Raw genomic sequence first — 17,024 nt, 5'->3', positions numbered from 1 at the left:
CGCCTTTCCACCCATCGTCGAACAGGCAAGTTGAACGTATGGTGAGAACAACCAAGGACACCCTCAAGCACATCATCACAGGGGACTGGCATTTAAGACCACAGGTAAAAGTCCGGCGGAGCTTCGTTGGGGTAGATGACTCATCACTAAACTGGATAGACTTCATCCAGACAGAGTGGCATCAGATGCTTCTCAACCCAAACTCCTGAGGGGGCTACAGACTGGTGATTTGGTATGGGCCAGAAATTATGGGCCTGGGAACTTGTGGGTCCCAGGACAGGTGGTTGACAAAACTGGACCCCTATCTTACACAGTAGGGGTGGAGGGAGGGTGGCTGGTCAGACGGCATGTTGACCAGTTAAGGAAAAGAGTTCCAGAATGGTCACTAAGCTAGAACCTTGGCACAAGTCCCTCCCATAGTTCTCCAGCTGGCACACAAGCAAGCTCTCATCTGTACCACCAGTATTTTCAGCACACAGTGGAATTCGAGTCCGAGGAGGACCAAGACAGCTCTGAGGTGCAACATGGGACCCTTGATCAGTCAGATCAGCCATGCATCAGTGACAGTTGTGCTCATTCTGCTCCAAGTCTTGACTCTGGGGTGGACCAACCTGGCAAGGCCAGTCAGAGCAGTTCTCCGTCTTCAGATTCTGCAGCACAGGAGAACATGAATTCACATGGAATGCCAGATAAGCGGGTAGACCACAAAGTGGTAGGAACCCCAAGGTGTTCCTCATGGCTACACAAACCTCCTGCATACCTTACAGACTATGTTGTTAAATAAAGGACAAAGTATTGTGTAAAATGATTACCAGTTCTTAGTTGCCTGCTCGTGTAAGATATTTTTTTGATTCTTTTGTTAATCAACACAGGAGTGGTGATGCATTGCATACTGAAAAGGGATTAACAGAGGGCAAGTCTTTTCATTGAGACAGTTTTTAATTTCATTGTAGCTATCATAAGGTACTGTTAGGTAGTGTAACACTACTGGCAGAACAGCAGAACTGTCATTAGTCTCATTGCATGCAGTTGGGCATAGCACGTCCGAGAAGGTTGCATTATGAATCTACTATCTTCAATGGGGTCAAACATTCACTTACATATTGGAAGTTGGGAGTGAATTGTATTCTTTAAACTTGTAATTGGTTATATTATTTGTTCTTAAAAGGGGAAGGGGTGTTATGTACTGAGCTTTTGGGGGCTTATGACACCAATGACAGTTCTGCTGTTCTGCCAGTAGTGTTACAGTACCTAACAGTACCTTATGATAGCTACAATGAAATTAAAAAATGTCAAAAGTTAAAAAAAGTTTCATTTAGCTTACAAATAGATTTTATATTGTTATTTTTATTAGTAGTTTATTATAGTGAAATTTTTGATTAGTTTAATAATAAGGATATTATTTGTTTATGTTATTGGTATGTATATTCCAACTTGGTTTGTATTTTTAGTTTAAAGGGAGTTAAAGCACATTAAGAACTTGGTTACTTACATAGTTGGTTAATGTTAGTTAGATTATGTTTATTTTATTTGTAACCCTGTATTCAACTCTGGGAAGCGAGGGAGGGTGGAGGGTGGGGTGGGCTGGGTTTATTTTGTAACTTTTATAAAATTAATAATAATAAAAAAATATCTTACATGAGCAGGCAACTAAGAACTGGTAATCAAACCCAGACTGGACGTCTCCAGCCTGGCAACAGTTAACATGGCGGGAATAATGGGTTCAATCTGATTGGTTGTTCAGAGCATGTGGACTATATATATTGTGTAATGTTAACCCAAAGGCCCCAGTACAGTTCATTCTAATTACAATAAAGCTATGATTCTTCTGTACTCATCTGCCTGGCATCTTTCCTGCTCTTCAGAACTCACTACACAACAGCTACCTCTCTCTTCTTAAGGAAGGATGTGTAGAACTTAGATAACACGCACGATTAATGCACAGTTCAGTGGGTGTATCTTCTTATCCCTCCCATTCACCAGATTAATTTTCCCTACTTGTTGCCTAAAATCAATGACTGACCCACCCATAAACATTCATATTTCTCTTTAGGAGGATTGCCTGATAGTGCCTGATTTCTCCAGGGCTCCTTGACGGTTTCCCAACCTAACTGCATTAACTGAGGGTGGTGATTTGTATTTCTGGATCCTTGCACTCTATTGGTCTGAGGAAGGCTTCATGCCCTTAAAGAGAGATTTTTTTTTGCTGAGCTGTTTAAGAAACCCATTTATACCTCCAGAGGAAGCCGACTGCTTGTGGCTTGCCAGTTGAACCTGCCCTCCCACCAGCGCTCTCTGTTTTTCTCCTTGGGACTTGGGTGAGCCCTTTGCATGTCTCTTACTCATCTCACTTTACCTTTAAGAGAGTAAAAGGAAGGAATAGAAGTGCTCTGGTGCTTAGATTAACAGTGTGTGCTTGGCTGAGTGAAAGGATCTAAACATGAGCATTGAATCAAAAAGCTGTTCTCCATCACTTGTCAGGAAGTCCAGTTTCTTCCCCAATCCCCATTTTTAACCTACCTGTTTTCATCCGACATTCTCCCCTCTCTGTTTCTTTCTGCTCTCACTCCTTTCAAGAATGCCGGTTTTGTGGCACTTCAGAAGGAAAATGCTTACATTTCTTCTTCACTCCTCTCTTCTAACTCTCATATGCTAAGTAAGAAAATTGAAAAATGTAAATCTGCATGCTAGCTAAATTTACCTGAGTTTTTTTGTTGTTGATTTTTCTTCATCCAGCCTTGTCAGATGAGGAAGCTTGGCCAAAAGCATCAGTTTTTACTTTTCCAAAAGAGGTTTTGGGGCAGAATGAAATGGAACGGATGCTCTGTTCAAGAAGCAGTTTGAGGCTGCAGGCAGCAAGCACTAAAACTGCTTGTTCAAAGGGAGCGGGGGAAGTTATCACACTAGGCTGCCTGTCTTTTTCACATTTGCTGGCAAAAAAGAAAATTAGAAGGGAGAGATGGCTTTTCATTTTAGGGAAGCCAAGCTGTGCCGCTTTCCCAAGCTGTGGGGGCTGACATTTTTTGTCAAACTTATTGTCACTCATACTTTGGGCTCATGCCGTTGCCACAGTGACTCCCTCACAACTCGTGTCATTGGGACTGGAAAAGGCTACAACCCAAGGAGACAGCTGCAGTTCCTTACAAGCCATTTTTAGAAGCACTTTCTTCTCAGTTATGTGATAGGTCCTACACATTTTTAGGATAAGATTTCTTTTGGGAGTCTTGCCACTGCCTTCTGGATGCCCTTGCTAGGCAACTTTTAACTGCTCATCTTATTCCAACTCAAAAGGACATTGGTGGTGACTGAGGCTAGCATAGAAAAGGACACCACCATTAGCTTCTCACTAATAAGAGAAAATGTCACCTTATCATCCTGACATTCTTCAAACACAAGTAGTGCCTAAAGTTATAGTTATGCTCTGCGCTAGTGAGCACACTCACTAGTAAGTATGCAAACATTGACTACAGAAGATGCCATTGGCCAAGAATCCTTATAATAAATATAAGATGTTGGATTAAAGCTCAAAACATATTTTGCTGCCCTGTACGTAAATATCCCCTGCCATAAAAAAGTGCTTGCCGTTATTCAAGCAGACACTATTTCTAGGAAAAAAGGAATAAAGCTTGGGAACTTTCTGAAAGGCTTGGTGGACCATGGTTTTCTCCAGCTATGATTAACAACACATTTGGCTGCTGTCCATAGATGTGGTAACTGTGTCTCCACTCAACAGAAGGAGAAGAGTTAGGGAAGCAGTTATCACCCAGCTGGTTTTCTTTTTAAAGCAGTGTCCAATAATTACTAATCTGAAGAATTCAATTTTATTAAAAAAGCTTATTCCTTCTGCTTTATTGCAGGGTGTCATCAACAAAACCAAGATGTCAGAGTAAGTTGGTCTTTGCAATATGGATTCTTTTTTTATGAACTACAGATTCAAATGTTTTTAATTCTCAATTTTTTAAAAAAAATAGTTTTTTGTGCCCCAATTCACCTGGAGTTCTGGCATGTGGATTTTTTTAATTATTATTCTTATCTTCATCTAGAGATGGGAAATGCATTTGCAGTTATGGAATTCCTGCACTGAACTTTTTCCTCTGCTTTCTTTGTTCCTACCTCGTAACCTTTGGAAATATTTATCAGTGTTGCCTTTAATGTCTCATGGTTGTTTTTTCAGATAATGGTGCCTATATTTCATTTTCAGACCTTCAGACTAATGATCTTTTTTTCCCCTCCCTCCCTTCTTTTCTTCTTGTGATCATCTCTTCTTCTCTATCAGCGAAGAAGTAAGTTTTACTTTGTTGATTATTTTGGGGACTCAATTTGGAATTAGAATATGATTAACTTGATAATACCATTGACTTATCTAAATTTTCTCTTGGGTAGAAGAAACTGAAGGACAATGAATAGTTGATAGTTATAACAGATCTTCTAGCTTCTTCATCTTTTCCTATAAATGCCAGTTCAGTTCAGTTCAGTTGTATTACAGAGTTATTTTTATAGATTAGTAGACACCCCCCCAAACACACACACACAAACAGACACCCACACTGTATACTTATTTAGTTAAATCAGGGTAAAGTCAATCCTGCTGGGTTGAGACTCATTGTTTTATACTGAAGCCCTCTATTTCTGGCCCAAAGTCCAGCTGATATGACATCACTGTTCCCAACATTGCATCACATATTCTTGGGTGATAAAAAAACAGAATCCAGAAAAGCAATCTATACAAATGAAGAAGAAGGGTTACATACATAGGATGAAGGCTTATGTTTAATAGCTAGATCAAAAGAGCTGCGCTGTAGATGAGACTGTTCCCAACATGAATATTTGATCTTACTCCCACAATTTAATAAAGTGCTACCATTTTGGGAATATACTGTCATAGCAAGGGAAGGTCTCCTTCCCATTTCTGATAGTAGATTGCATATTCTTTTTGCAACATCCTGCAAAAGGGAACGACATTCACTAATGACTCCTTATTGTTAAGTACCATGCAATCAGTATTTTAGGTAGCACACAAGTAAAATATTTGGATTACAATAAATTTCCACCCACTGCCCCTCTCCTTCCATTTCTTGGAGTGGCTATTTCATAGTTTCAAATGGGAAGCTATTGGTGTAGTTCTCTGGAGTGCATGCTGACCTCAGTACCTTGCTCAGAGTGACGTTCACACACTGCATCCAGGATGGCTTTGCTGTTCCAAAGGATTCCTCTACGTTCTTGAGGGTAAAGCTTTTGAGTAATCTGATGAATTATGAACAAACAAAGCTTTGCTTTGAGGAGTCCCAAAGCAAAAATTTAAGGACTAAAGTAAGCCTGTTCCACCCTACCATGCAAGAAAGCAGCTGGAGCAGGCCCCTAGGCATGCTTCAGGCAAAGATGACTTGCTTTAAATCTTTTAATACCTCAGAATTCTGCACTCTCAAGACCCATTGAAAGCAGTGCATGTTGACTGCAAACCCAGTGAAGGAACAACAGCTGTAGCAGTAAAGTAGGGGAAGAATGATGCAGCCCTTCCTCTTAAAGAGTCTCCTTGGACCACTCTACACACTGCATGGACCAGATAACTACAGTTATACAAGTCATCCTGCCAAGCACAGCTTTCCTTATATAATAAAAAGCTATTAAAGCAACTTAAAAAGCTTAAATAGACAATACCTTAAGGGTTCCTTCTCTCCTGGTGACTATCATGGCACTGTAATAAGGCAATCTGTTTTCTTATAAATTGTGTGGGTAGCCTTGAAGGATTTGCAAAGTTGCTATCTGAAGAGCTATTAAAGGAGGACGTAGGATGAAATCAATTGCAAAGTTCATCCTTCCTTCTTTAAACTTCCATGTCCCTCACCTTAATAAGAACTAAAAAAAAATACAACCTTAAATCTGAAGATGTTTACAGGCTGAACTAAAAAGCTTCTAGAATATATACAGCCTGCCCCTCCCTGTTATGCTTCTACAACTACTTTTGCTACAGTTGGAATCCTGTTTTCCAGAGCAAATTTTTAGTAGCCGAAGAATTTGCTCTATCTTTAATGATATTTGTTCTCTTTATGTAATTGCTTTGTAAATTATTTGAAGAATTCTAGACCAACAGCTTTTCTAAGGTTGTGTATTACCAGGAGGTATTGAATTGGTGAAAGGGACATTAAAAAAAAAATCATGATTAGTTTTTTTTTTCTTCCCAACCTTCTTACCTTGAATTGAGCTAGATTATGCCAAATAGTAAGTTGCATTCAAATATCCAGTTAAAATCAGTAAATAAAACCAGTGTGTCAATACAAACAAGCTGACAGATATCAATACTATAATGCTTGGCTGCATTCTCAAAGGTTTCACAGGAAAAATATAAAATATATCATTTTCATAAAGAGAATGTAGATTGGCTGCTTCCTTTGAAAAGAGTTTAATGTAGATTCAATTCCAGCCTTTAGCAATGATTGGAAACTCTATCTTGAGTGTCATAATTCTTTGGTAGAGCACATGTATGCATACAGGAATATCCTGGCATTCAGTTCTGGGCATTTACTCAAATCATTACCGCCTTTGGACCAAAATGTCAGAAAAAGGTATTGTTTCACTTTCAGAGAAGAAAAATTATAGTATAAAAGTTAAGTCTCTGATTAGCATAATTTATGGGAAAATTATCTTTACTTCTGTATAACATGAAAAATATATGGGTACAGATATGACAGAATTTATGGAAATCAAATTGGGACCTAAATATTTCCTATCTAATTGTTCAATCCTGGTCATTTCCAGGTGAAGCTGGAAAGCTCTAATTGAAAACCTAACATTAACTCTGCTAAGCTAGAGGGACCAGTGGTCCAGGTTGACATAAGCAAACTCTTTTTGTGTTCCAGAATCAACATAATACACTGAGCTCAAACTGAAGGAGTTCTTAATCTAATAACTCAGAGAATATAATACAGCTCTGCATCTAATTAAGTCTCTTTAATGTACAGGGTTTCTTTTTTAATAGCTTCAGAGCTTCCATTTTGTTTAATCTCATATTTATTGAATTGGAATATCTATACACAAGAGGAGCTGCTACACAATTGGTTTCTGGAACAGCCATCTTAGAGCAAACATATAACTACAAATGATAGATTTGACCAAAGCTTACTAAAGTTGAGCCAGGTCTTTCCATGGCTTTCAAAAGGCCAAATTCTGAGCTGAAGCTGTCCACATACTGAAGTGACCTTATCAGATTTCTTAAACATTTTTAACTTGGATAAGAGGCCCTCAAATGAATGTGCAACAAGCAGCATATGAAGCTATTCAAAACATGAGTAACTATTCCCATTACACCAAACCATTAGAGACAAATATATGGTTGCCTATATTTGTAGGCAACCATATATTTTGTAGAAGTTAAATTTGTAGTCAATTTGTAGAAGTTAAAGTTCTTACAATTCAAGGACACATTTTGACATCTATATCAGCTAATTTGAAAAAAAGATAGCAGGAGTAGAAATAGGACAATATTAGTAGGAATCAATTTTTGACTTGACTATTTCCTGTCCCTAGAGTGTGAGGGACTGTAATTCAATCTTTTCACCACTTTGAATTGTGAAAGCAAGTCTGAGAAAAGAGAATTTTGAATAGCAAATGGCAGGACAGAAGAGAAGTGGGTTTGTCGCCTACTTCAACTATGGATGTTTTTCTTGGGTTGCTGTCACATGTTTACATGGGAAGGGCAGTCAGATTTCTAGGAAATATGTATGCAAAAATGTGGCTCGTGGAAAAGGTACTGTAAAAGCTCAAAGTCTTCTTTTTCTTTTTCCTAATTTTAGAAAAAGAAGAGGGCTATCACTGCCCGCCGGCAGCACCTCAAGGTATATATAAATATATATATATATATATATATTATTTGTGGAGCTCATTTTTAAAAAGCTATGCTACTTTAATGCCTTCTTGCCTTTCTCCTAGAGGAGAAGGAAGGTAATTGTGAAAAGTCCTATGCCATGCAGCATTTTTCTTCTGGAATGTCTAGCAAAACACTCCCCCAAACAATGTCTGGGCACCTGAGACAGAAGAAAACATGTATACAGATATCTGCTGTCAGTCATTAGCAAAGAATGTTTCAAGTTCTTGAACAGTTTAAGGTTTCTGTCCCATTTTCAATATAGGAGCTGAAGGTTAGTTGTGATGGTGACAATTCTGACAATACTTTAAATGCAAGTCTGGCCCAAGTGTTAGGAGTGGATTTTCATTCCCTTCCCTCCATTCCCTTCCCTTGTTCCTAAAAGAAGAGGGCACGTGAGGAAGAAGTTTCTCCCCATACCAATTACCTTCCATGCACCCCATTCCAACAATGCATTTTGCTATTGAAGTAATTTCTGATATCAAATTAATCTCAGGGGGAAAATGCTCTGGAAAGATCTACAACCAGTAACCTACTGGTGACTGGGGAAAACTTCTTGCTTATGGACAAATTCACTATGTTACTATGTTCAGACTTTCATTCCATCTTCCTACATGATTGGGGTATTTCGTTCGTTAAACTAATGGACATTGTGCTTAACACCTAGTAATGATGAACATAATTAATAATCCTGAATAATTACACATTTTATTTTAAACACCTTCTATTGAGACTTGAGTGATTGTGATTTGCTGAAAATCTGTTAGGGAATTCCTGGTGTAGCCTCACCATGAATGAACATTCTAGATGTAGGAATGGAGAAATGATGGTCTTCATATTTTGTTGAACCACAAATAGTAGCAATCCAGTCCATTTGGCCAGTGCTGATGGCTACTAGGAGCTGTAGTTTAGTAACATCTGGAAGACCATAGATCTCTCATTCTTGTCCTATGTTTTACTTCTTAGATCAGGGGTCTTCAAACTTGGTCCTTTTATGACTTGTGGACCTCAGCTCCCAGAATTCCTCAGCCAGGCACGCTGGCTGAGGAATTCTGGGAGTTGAAGTCCACAGGTCATAAAAAGGCTAAGTTTGAAAACCTCTGTCTTAGTTAAAGGACCACTATACTGATTCTGTTCTGTGCTGCTTTCTAAGCCCTGACCTTTGTTTTGATGTTAGCAGAGGTGATTGCTGTTTTGGACACAACTATACATCTTATGATGCCTTCCCTTCTCTTCCTTGATAAATACTTTTTCTGTCAATGTAATTCGACTTCTTCCAACATTATCTTCCAGAGTGTTATGCTCCAGATTGCTGCTTCTGAGCTTGAAAAAGAAGCTGTAGCTAAGGAACAAGAAAAAGCCAATTATCTTGCAGAACACTGTCCACCTCTGCACTTGCCAAGTTCCATGCAAGAACTGCAGGTAAGGATTTAATCCCTTTCATCCCATATGCAAGAACAGGAACATTTAACTTCATGTGTAATGCATTAGTTGATTTGCTGATTTGATCTGACAATTAGTTTCTTTCCACACTAGGTATTTGCAAACTATAAAGAGTAAACACCCATCATCCCCAAATATAAATATATGTTCTTAATTTGGTTTATGTGATATTAAAACTTAAATTTATATGTTTGTATTAGGGATCGGGAAAGTAAATATCTCAGGGTAGCATTTATGTGATAATGTCAATACGCTAATGTTGCATTTTGATCCAACTGCAGTTTGCTGAGGATGCTTCTTAGTGTGGAAGGACCAGTGATGAAGAACTATCTATCTATCTATCTATCATCTATCTATCTATCTATCTATCTATCTATCTATCTATCTATCTATCTATCTATCTATCTATCTATCTATCTATCTATTTATTTATGGAATTTGTATGCCGCCCTATCTCCCAAAGGACTTAGGGCGGCTAACAATGATAAAAAGACAAAATACAAACATTAAAAGGTATTAAATCAAATTGTCCCATAAATAGTCCAACTAAAAATACAATAAAACAAAATTAAGAAAACCTCCCTTCCATCAGTCCAGGTCGGCCTGTGGTCACGACGAAAGGAATGGAGATCCAGGGCCATCCGGAGCTCCAAGGGGAGTTGATTCCAAAGGGCAGGTGCCCCCACAGAGAAGGCCCTCCCCCTGGGGGTCGCCAGTCGACATTGTCTGGCTGACGGCACCCTGAGGAGGCCCTCCCTGTGTGAGCGCACAGGGCGATGGGCAGTCGTTCCTAGCAGCAGACAGTCCTGCAAATATCCCGGACCTAAACCATGTAGGGCTTTATAGGTAAGAACCAGCACTTTAAATCTCACCCGGAGGACAACCGGTAACTAATGCAGCTCACGCAGGAGGGGTGTAATATGGGAGTATTGGGACGCTCCCATCACAACCTGTGCAGCCACATTCTGCACCAGTTGAAGCCTTTGGGTGGTCTTCAAGGGCAGCCCCATGTAGAGAGCATTGCAGTAGTCTATACGGGAGGTAACGAGCTTATGAGTGACCATACGTAGGGCATCTCGGTCCAGATAGGGGCGCAACTGGTGCACCAGGCGAACCTAGGCAAATGCCCCCCTGGCCATGACTCCTATATGATCTTCTAAACTGAGTCGTGCATCCAGGAGGACACCTAAGTTGCGCGCCCTTTCAACGGGGGTAACACCTCTCCCCCCATAACCAAAGATGGAATATCCTGGATTACCCGAGATGCCGGTACGTATAGCCACTCAGTCTTGGCCAGGTTGAGTTTCATATAAAGATGTGCAAAACCTTTTTTGTCCATGAACTGCAAACCAAAAGCCTAACTCCAAAATATTGGTGGTGTTAAGCCAAAACTAGATTTGAAAAAAAAAATAAACTTATATAAGGGGTGTCTGCAGGGTATAATTTAAAAAGTCAAGATGGTAATTACAATGCCGGGCAGCACATAATAATAATGCAGAGCTTTGATCCCATCTCGTGATGCCATTTTTAAAAACTATCTCTGTGGACATCTTTGCTTATGTTAACCAGAATTAACATGAATATTCCTCTTTCTTAATATTTTCCCCTTTGGTTGCATCCGATATAAAAATTCAGTGGCAAATTTTGGAGATATAATGTCACATCCAACGCTTTGGGGGGAGGGAGTGTTTGAAGTTGTGTACTCTTATTTTAGATGATACAACTATTATTGCTTATAGGTTACAGGTACAATTACAGTGAGACATTGGGTTACAGCTGTTCATATTTTTATGGAGCATTCCCTCCCATTTCTTTCCCTGATTGAGGACCTCTTTTTTTTAAGAAAAGTAGTTACATTTATTCTCCCCAAGTCCTGTTGTGTTCAGATCTCACGTGGTTTTATTTTATTTTATTTTTTTATGGTATTTGAATCTCAAAGTAATAGCAAATGAATTGCTGAAAGGCATCTCCTCCTGCTTCTTCTTCAGCCAAACCAAATTGAATGGCCTTGAAAAAAACCCAAACAAAACAGTGACCACAAAGTGACAGGGAATCCCATCATTTATTAACTCTATTTATGCCTTACTTTTCTTCCCAGAAGTCCATGCTATGTATATACATCAGCCAGGTAGCCTTACATTTGAAACATCTTTAGGCATCTAATTGTTTTGATCTAACAGTTAACTATATCACATCATTTTAAAAACTAAATAGTTTAGACTAAAACTTTACCAACCTGGGTTATGTAGGTGTATAGGTAAAGGTAAAGGTTCCCCCGCATATGCGTGCTAGTCATTTCTGATTGTAGGGGCCGGTGCTCATCTCCGTTTCAAAGCCGAAGAGCCAGCATTTGTCCAAGGACGTCTCAGTGGTCATGTGGCCGGCATGACTAGACACCAAAGGCGCACAGAACACTGTTACCTTCCCACCGTAGTGGTCCCTATTTTTCTACTTGCATTTTTACGTGCTTTCGAACTGCTAGGTTGGCAGAAGCTGGGACGAATAACAGGTGCTCACTCTGTTACGTGGCACTCGGGATTCAACCTGCCAAACTGCCGACCTTCTGATCGACAAGCTCAGCGTCCTAACCCACTGAGCCACCGCGTCCCTTAGTGTGGGTGTATATCCCATCCCTAAAGACACTGTTGGCTTGGTATACCTCACATTTTCTCAGTGTGATGCAGGACCAATTCGCTATATCTCTACTTCTTTCTTCATAATTATATAATTTTACTTGACTTATGAAGAGGATATTCACTTAATTCCAAGAATCAAAAGAAAATAAAGATGTAGAATAGACTGAGTAATTCTGAAACTGCACATCTACAGTAAACATATCATCTATCAAATACAAGTCTGCAGAAGAATTAGGAAGGTTGGCATAAAAAAAAGTTAAGTAAGTTTGAGCAACCTTCTTTAATAATCACTTGTTCTTTCTCAACAGGAACTGTGCAAAAAACTTCATGCTAAGGTAGAGCAAGTTGATGAAGAAAGATACGACACAGAAGTTAAATTACAGAAAACTACCAAAGAGGTAATTATCTTACTACAGCATCCATACATATGTTCTATTGAGTGTGTGGGCAATTTCTAATCATTTGTGTCTAAGTGGGTTGAAATTTACTGTGGCCATGAGGAATGGGGTTAAAATAATAAATAAAATAGGTGCAATTGAATGATGCAATTAAAGCCACACCCCTTTAAATATTTAAGTATTGTGACACATATACTGTACAAAAAGGTTGAGTCTGATCACATGGTTTGGGCTACCAACTTGACTTTTTAGATACCCTCCTTTGCTCAAAGTAGTGTAGGCTACTTTGACATTGCAGCTAACTTTGAGCTAGAAAGATTGAACAGAGAAAAAAACTTTATTAAATAGCTGGACTTATGTTCCTAGATAGACTGTATCTTCATTGCTCATCTTCTCCATTTTAGTAAACATTTAAGATGTATACCTAGTAAATGTAAGTGGGATAGGAAAACACTCAGAATATATGCATCCACATCAACAGCAAAAAAGTCTGGTAGGGGTGTGTTTGTGTACACACACACACACACACACACACACACACACACACACACAACATTCTAGTTACAAAAAAGCAAAATGGTTAACCCAGAGGAAGAGCCATGGGAAAATAGTTGAAGCCTTTTTTTATAATATACAGATTAATTGTGAGCTTATTTATTTGAAGAGGTAATTAAATTCCAAGCACAGGATTATAAAGAAGATATTTGAGGTTAAGGTGCAAAGTGAGGGGGTTTGTATGCATTTTATTTCAGCTGATGCAGAACTGCCTGTGTGTGATTTTCTGTAACTCTTCTAATATTATTTTCCCTTTGTCTTCACAAGCACTTGCTCCTATTGTTTCAATATACTTACAGTTAGTCAGATTCTCTTCTGACTATGGATTGGATTCCTCTGGCAGCTCTTTGTTTAAAATTTGATTTTGCCTTCCTTTGCCATTCTTTTGTCATTTGGATATTTTCAACTCTGTCTGTAGCTTGAAGATTTGAGCCAGAAACTGTTTGACCTGAGGGGCAAATTCAAGAGGCCACCCCTGCGTAGAGTCCGCATGTCTGCTGACGCTATGCTGCGGGCCCTTCTGGGTTCCAAACACAAAGTCTGCATGGATCTTAGAGCTAATCTGAAGCAAGTCAAGAAGGAAGACACTGAAAAGGTACCTAGATAGTTGAAAAGTTGTAGTTTTTGTGGCTTGGCTTTTAAACTAAATGCATCTCTCAGGAATTTCACTGCAAACCACCAAATAACTTGATGGCTTGGGTATGTTAAACTTATGCTCAGCCATCTATCATCCTCAATATTTACCTTGGCTGTTCAGTCCAATATTTGAGGGAACTGGGTCTGTAATAAAGAGAAGGAATCAGAGTGATATGGTAGCTGTCTTCCACAACTGGAGGAACTGTCACAGAGAAGAGGGGGGGTCAACCTATTCTCCAAAGCACCTGAGGGCAGGACAAGTGGAATATGATTAAGGAGAGGTCCAACCTAGAACTAAGGAGAAATTTCCTGACAAAGAGCCTTGGTGGAGCAGTGGGCTAATGCCTCCTTAAGTAACACCAGCTGCCTGCAATTAGTACAGGTTCGCATCCCACCAGGCTCAAGGTTGACTCAGCCTTCCATCCTTCCGAGGTAGGTAAAATGAGGACCCAGATTGTTGGGGGCAATAAGCTGACTTTGTAATAATGCCGCTTGGGGGGGGAAAAGCCCTAATAAGCAGGCATATACATAGAATGAAGGCTATTGCTAAGCACATTGATTTGTGCTTTAGATTGTAAGCCGCCCTGAGTCTTCGGAGAAGGGCGGTATATAAATGGGATTAAAAAAAATAATAATTAGTGGAACTGCTTGCTTCCAGAAGTTCCAGAAGTTGTGGGGGTTTTCATTTGAGGTTTTCAAGAAGAGACTGGACAGCAATTTGTTCAGAATGGTATAGGGCAGGGGTCAGCAACCTGAAACAGTGAAAGAGCCACTCGGAACTGGTTCCCTCACAAAAGGAAAAACTGGGAGCCACAAAAAATGTGTGCGCATGTGTGTACATGCGCACATGCGCAGAACAGGGTTTGACTGAAGAGTGGAGCCAAGGCAACTTTTTTAGTCCCACTTTTTTTTTGGGGGGGGGACTGCACGGCAGAGGACTGGGAGCCGCAGGAGACAGCTGAAAGAGCCGCATGCGGCTCCGGAGCCGCGGGTTGCAGACCTGTGGTATAGGGTCTTATGCCATGGGCAGGTGGTCAGACTAGAAAACCTCCAAGATCCCTTCCAATCTTGGTATTCTATGTTCTACATTCTAATACTGAATGAGTACACTGTGTGCTATAGTTAGATATGCATTAGATCAGGGAAAGCTTTCAAATCAAGGTCAAAGTAGAATCCTATGTTGTCTAAGTAAGGCCAATCATGCTTACTAGGTATTTGATTATATTTGCTGACTTGCAAATAAAATGAAATATTTAACCATACATTAAATGACATCATTTAAGATAGAGGTCATAGTTAATATAATCTTTTTTTTTTTTAAAAAATCACCTCCTCCTTCTGCCTAATTGTCACTTAGGGCTTCCTGCTAGAAAGATAATATTATTAAAATATGATAGTCAATACGTGAAACACAGAATAAAATTAGATATTAATAATTGTTTCAAGTTCCATCAGAACTGATAGATCCTTCCTTCCAAGAAAGTCTCCCTATGAGTTTTCCAGATTGCATACAGGAAGCTTGCCATGCAGATTTCTAGAGAGTTAGCAGCTACAAATTGTGTCATAGCATATTGAACACAGGGACATTAGATTATAGACGGACATAGATGATAGATGATGGATGGAGAGAGAGAGAGAAAGAGATACAGTATATATTGAATATTTTTTTAAAGACTTCTAATAGTGAAGATTCCAAACATGGTGTAATAAGAGAACTGGTAGATGAGACATTCAGCTTGCAGCTTTACCATCATTATGCGTGAACTCAACCAATGTGGAATGTAAAGAATAATATATAGTTTAGTGCACTGTGTGAACCATGGTGTTTCATTAAACAATCTATGACTTACTAAAGTTTGTAAATGCAGTCAGTGATGGTAAGAATGGGCTTTCTGACTGTAATATATCCAAAATACTATAGAGTTCTCAGCAGGATAGGCAGTTTTAATTTCTTTCCAATTTACTGTCTGTTGAACATTTCACTCTTTTGGAATGTGTTGGTAAGCTTCCAGCTTTCTTGATGAAAACTTGTGAACCACCACAATAAATATTAGCACATTTGACAGTCATCTGTGAATGAACAGAGGGTTTTTCTCCCCAGGGAGACATCGTATCAATAAGGCAAGGGTTGCCCCCTGCATGAGCCCTGTCAAAGGCACTATCCAACCATAACATTTTATCTCCTGTCTTCCCATAGGAGAAGGACCTGCGTGATGTGGGTGACTGGAGGAAAAACATTGAGGAAAAGTCTGGAATGGAGGGCAGGAAGAAGATGTTTGAAGGCGAGTAATGAGATCTGCTCAACTCTATAGTCCAGTCCTAACGCCTATCCAAATCTTCTGCAAACTTTTACAGCGCTGTTTTTGGGATGACTTTCCTCATGACACAGTTGCATTCATAGTGCAGCCCACCATACAGAGCCTACCTGCTGTCTGACCCCTTTTTATTTCTGAGTACTAGGCCACAAGATCCTTAAATACATTTTACAACAAAGGTAGTTGTATGCACTTCAACTATTCAGTCTTCATTAACTCTTGTCATTTGGTAGGATCTGGTGTTGCAACATGAACTAAAACTGATGTAAATAAAGCTTTGAAAGTATGGCTGCTATCTTAAGATTTGGGAAGTCCAGGCATGAAAGGGCTGTGTGTCACTTGGGCTTTGGTTGCCTAATAAGGAAATTGTACATAAATTTTCTCATAGATAGAAATTACCTTTGATGTTTAGGAAAGCAACATGAAGAACCCGTCAGTAAATTAACTGTACCACTGAGAACTATTTCCGAAGCTGAATGCATCAAGTTTGCTATTGCACTCAGATTTATTCTTGAACTAAATCTTATGGCAAATGATCAAATGTTTGTGAAACACTGGAGGATAATCATAGGTGGCAACAGGATGATAAAAAAATGACAGAAATTGTTCATGAATGGGTGAATAGTTTCTCAGATGCATTCACATATTAACTGAACAATTCTTCTCCTATGGGAAGCAACTCCCAGTACTGAGAATAGTCAGAACAAACTGGCACCTATTTTGCCCTGGCATTAGGATGATGATTGCCTGCTTCAATTCTCCATTCTTCTGGATCAGTCCAAAGGGTTTAGCAAGGAACAGCATGAAGGGTATATATCCCAAAATTTCATTCAGCAACAAAAACAGTTATTGTGAAGTTATTGCTCATCAACTCTTGGGCAAATTTCCATGTGATTCAGAGTGTGTACCTTTCAAACCCCATTTCTCTCTATCATCTGAATAAAGGGAGATGTGAAGATGCCTGGATAAGGTGAGAAGGAAGAGGTTCTATGGTTAGATGAAGCCTGGTGTGTGCATATGTGTACACACACACACACACACACACACACACACACACACAGAGTCAATATATTTTGGTCAAGTTGTATTACTTCCAAGAAAGCAGGCCCATAGCTGGGAGCTGTTTCTAGGCCCAGCTTTGTTGCCAGAGAACCAGGTGGCCTCAGCAGTGTTAAATGCT

The 17,024-nt window shown here is 39.5% G+C and overlaps 1 protein-coding gene across 2 annotated transcripts; it reads left to right on the top strand.

The window, feature by feature from the left end:
- The first annotated feature begins 2,271 nt into the window (after positions 1-2,271).
- On the top strand, positions 2,272-16,132 carry TNNI2 (troponin I2, fast skeletal type). Of its 2 annotated transcripts, XM_081313370.1 has the most exons (7): positions 2,272-2,318; positions 3,858-3,894; positions 7,791-7,832; positions 9,155-9,283; positions 12,249-12,338; positions 13,312-13,488; positions 15,727-16,132. In XM_081313370.1, exons 4-7 carry the CDS (start codon positions 9,161-9,163, stop codon positions 15,817-15,819), a joined length of 483 nt encoding a protein of 160 aa, XP_081169496.1. In that variant the 5' UTR covers positions 2,272-2,318; positions 3,858-3,894; positions 7,791-7,832; positions 9,155-9,160; the 3' UTR covers positions 15,820-16,132. The 2 variants fall into 2 exon arrangements, with proteins under 2 accessions (XP_081169496.1, XP_081169497.1); XM_081313371.1 differs by lacking the exon at positions 2,272-2,318 and having other exon boundaries at positions 3,876-3,894.
- Positions 16,133-17,024: the final 892 nt, after the last annotated feature.

This window comes from Vipera berus (assembly GCF_964194415.1).
Source record: "Vipera berus genome assembly, chromosome: 1".
NCBI classification, from domain to species: Eukaryota; Metazoa; Chordata; class Lepidosauria; order Squamata; family Viperidae; genus Vipera; species Vipera berus.
Note: the sequence above shows the minus strand (reverse complement) of the source record. Positions and strands in the feature narration are given on the sequence as shown.

What these genes read in the sequence shown, in the direction of transcription:
- TNNI2 (XM_081313370.1), top strand. Translation starts at nt 9,161, where the DNA reads ATGCTCCAGATTGCTGCTTCTGAGCTTGAAAAAGAAGCTGTAGCTAAG. An exon ending in TACAGAAAACTACCAAAGAG is followed by an intron (nt 12,339 to 13,311) that starts GTAATTATCTTA and finishes CTCTGTCTGTAG; the next exon opens with CTTGAAGATTTGAGCCAGAA. An exon ending in AGAAGGAAGACACTGAAAAG is followed by an intron (nt 13,489 to 15,726) that starts GTACCTAGATAG and finishes GTCTTCCCATAG; the next exon opens with GAGAAGGACCTGCGTGATGT.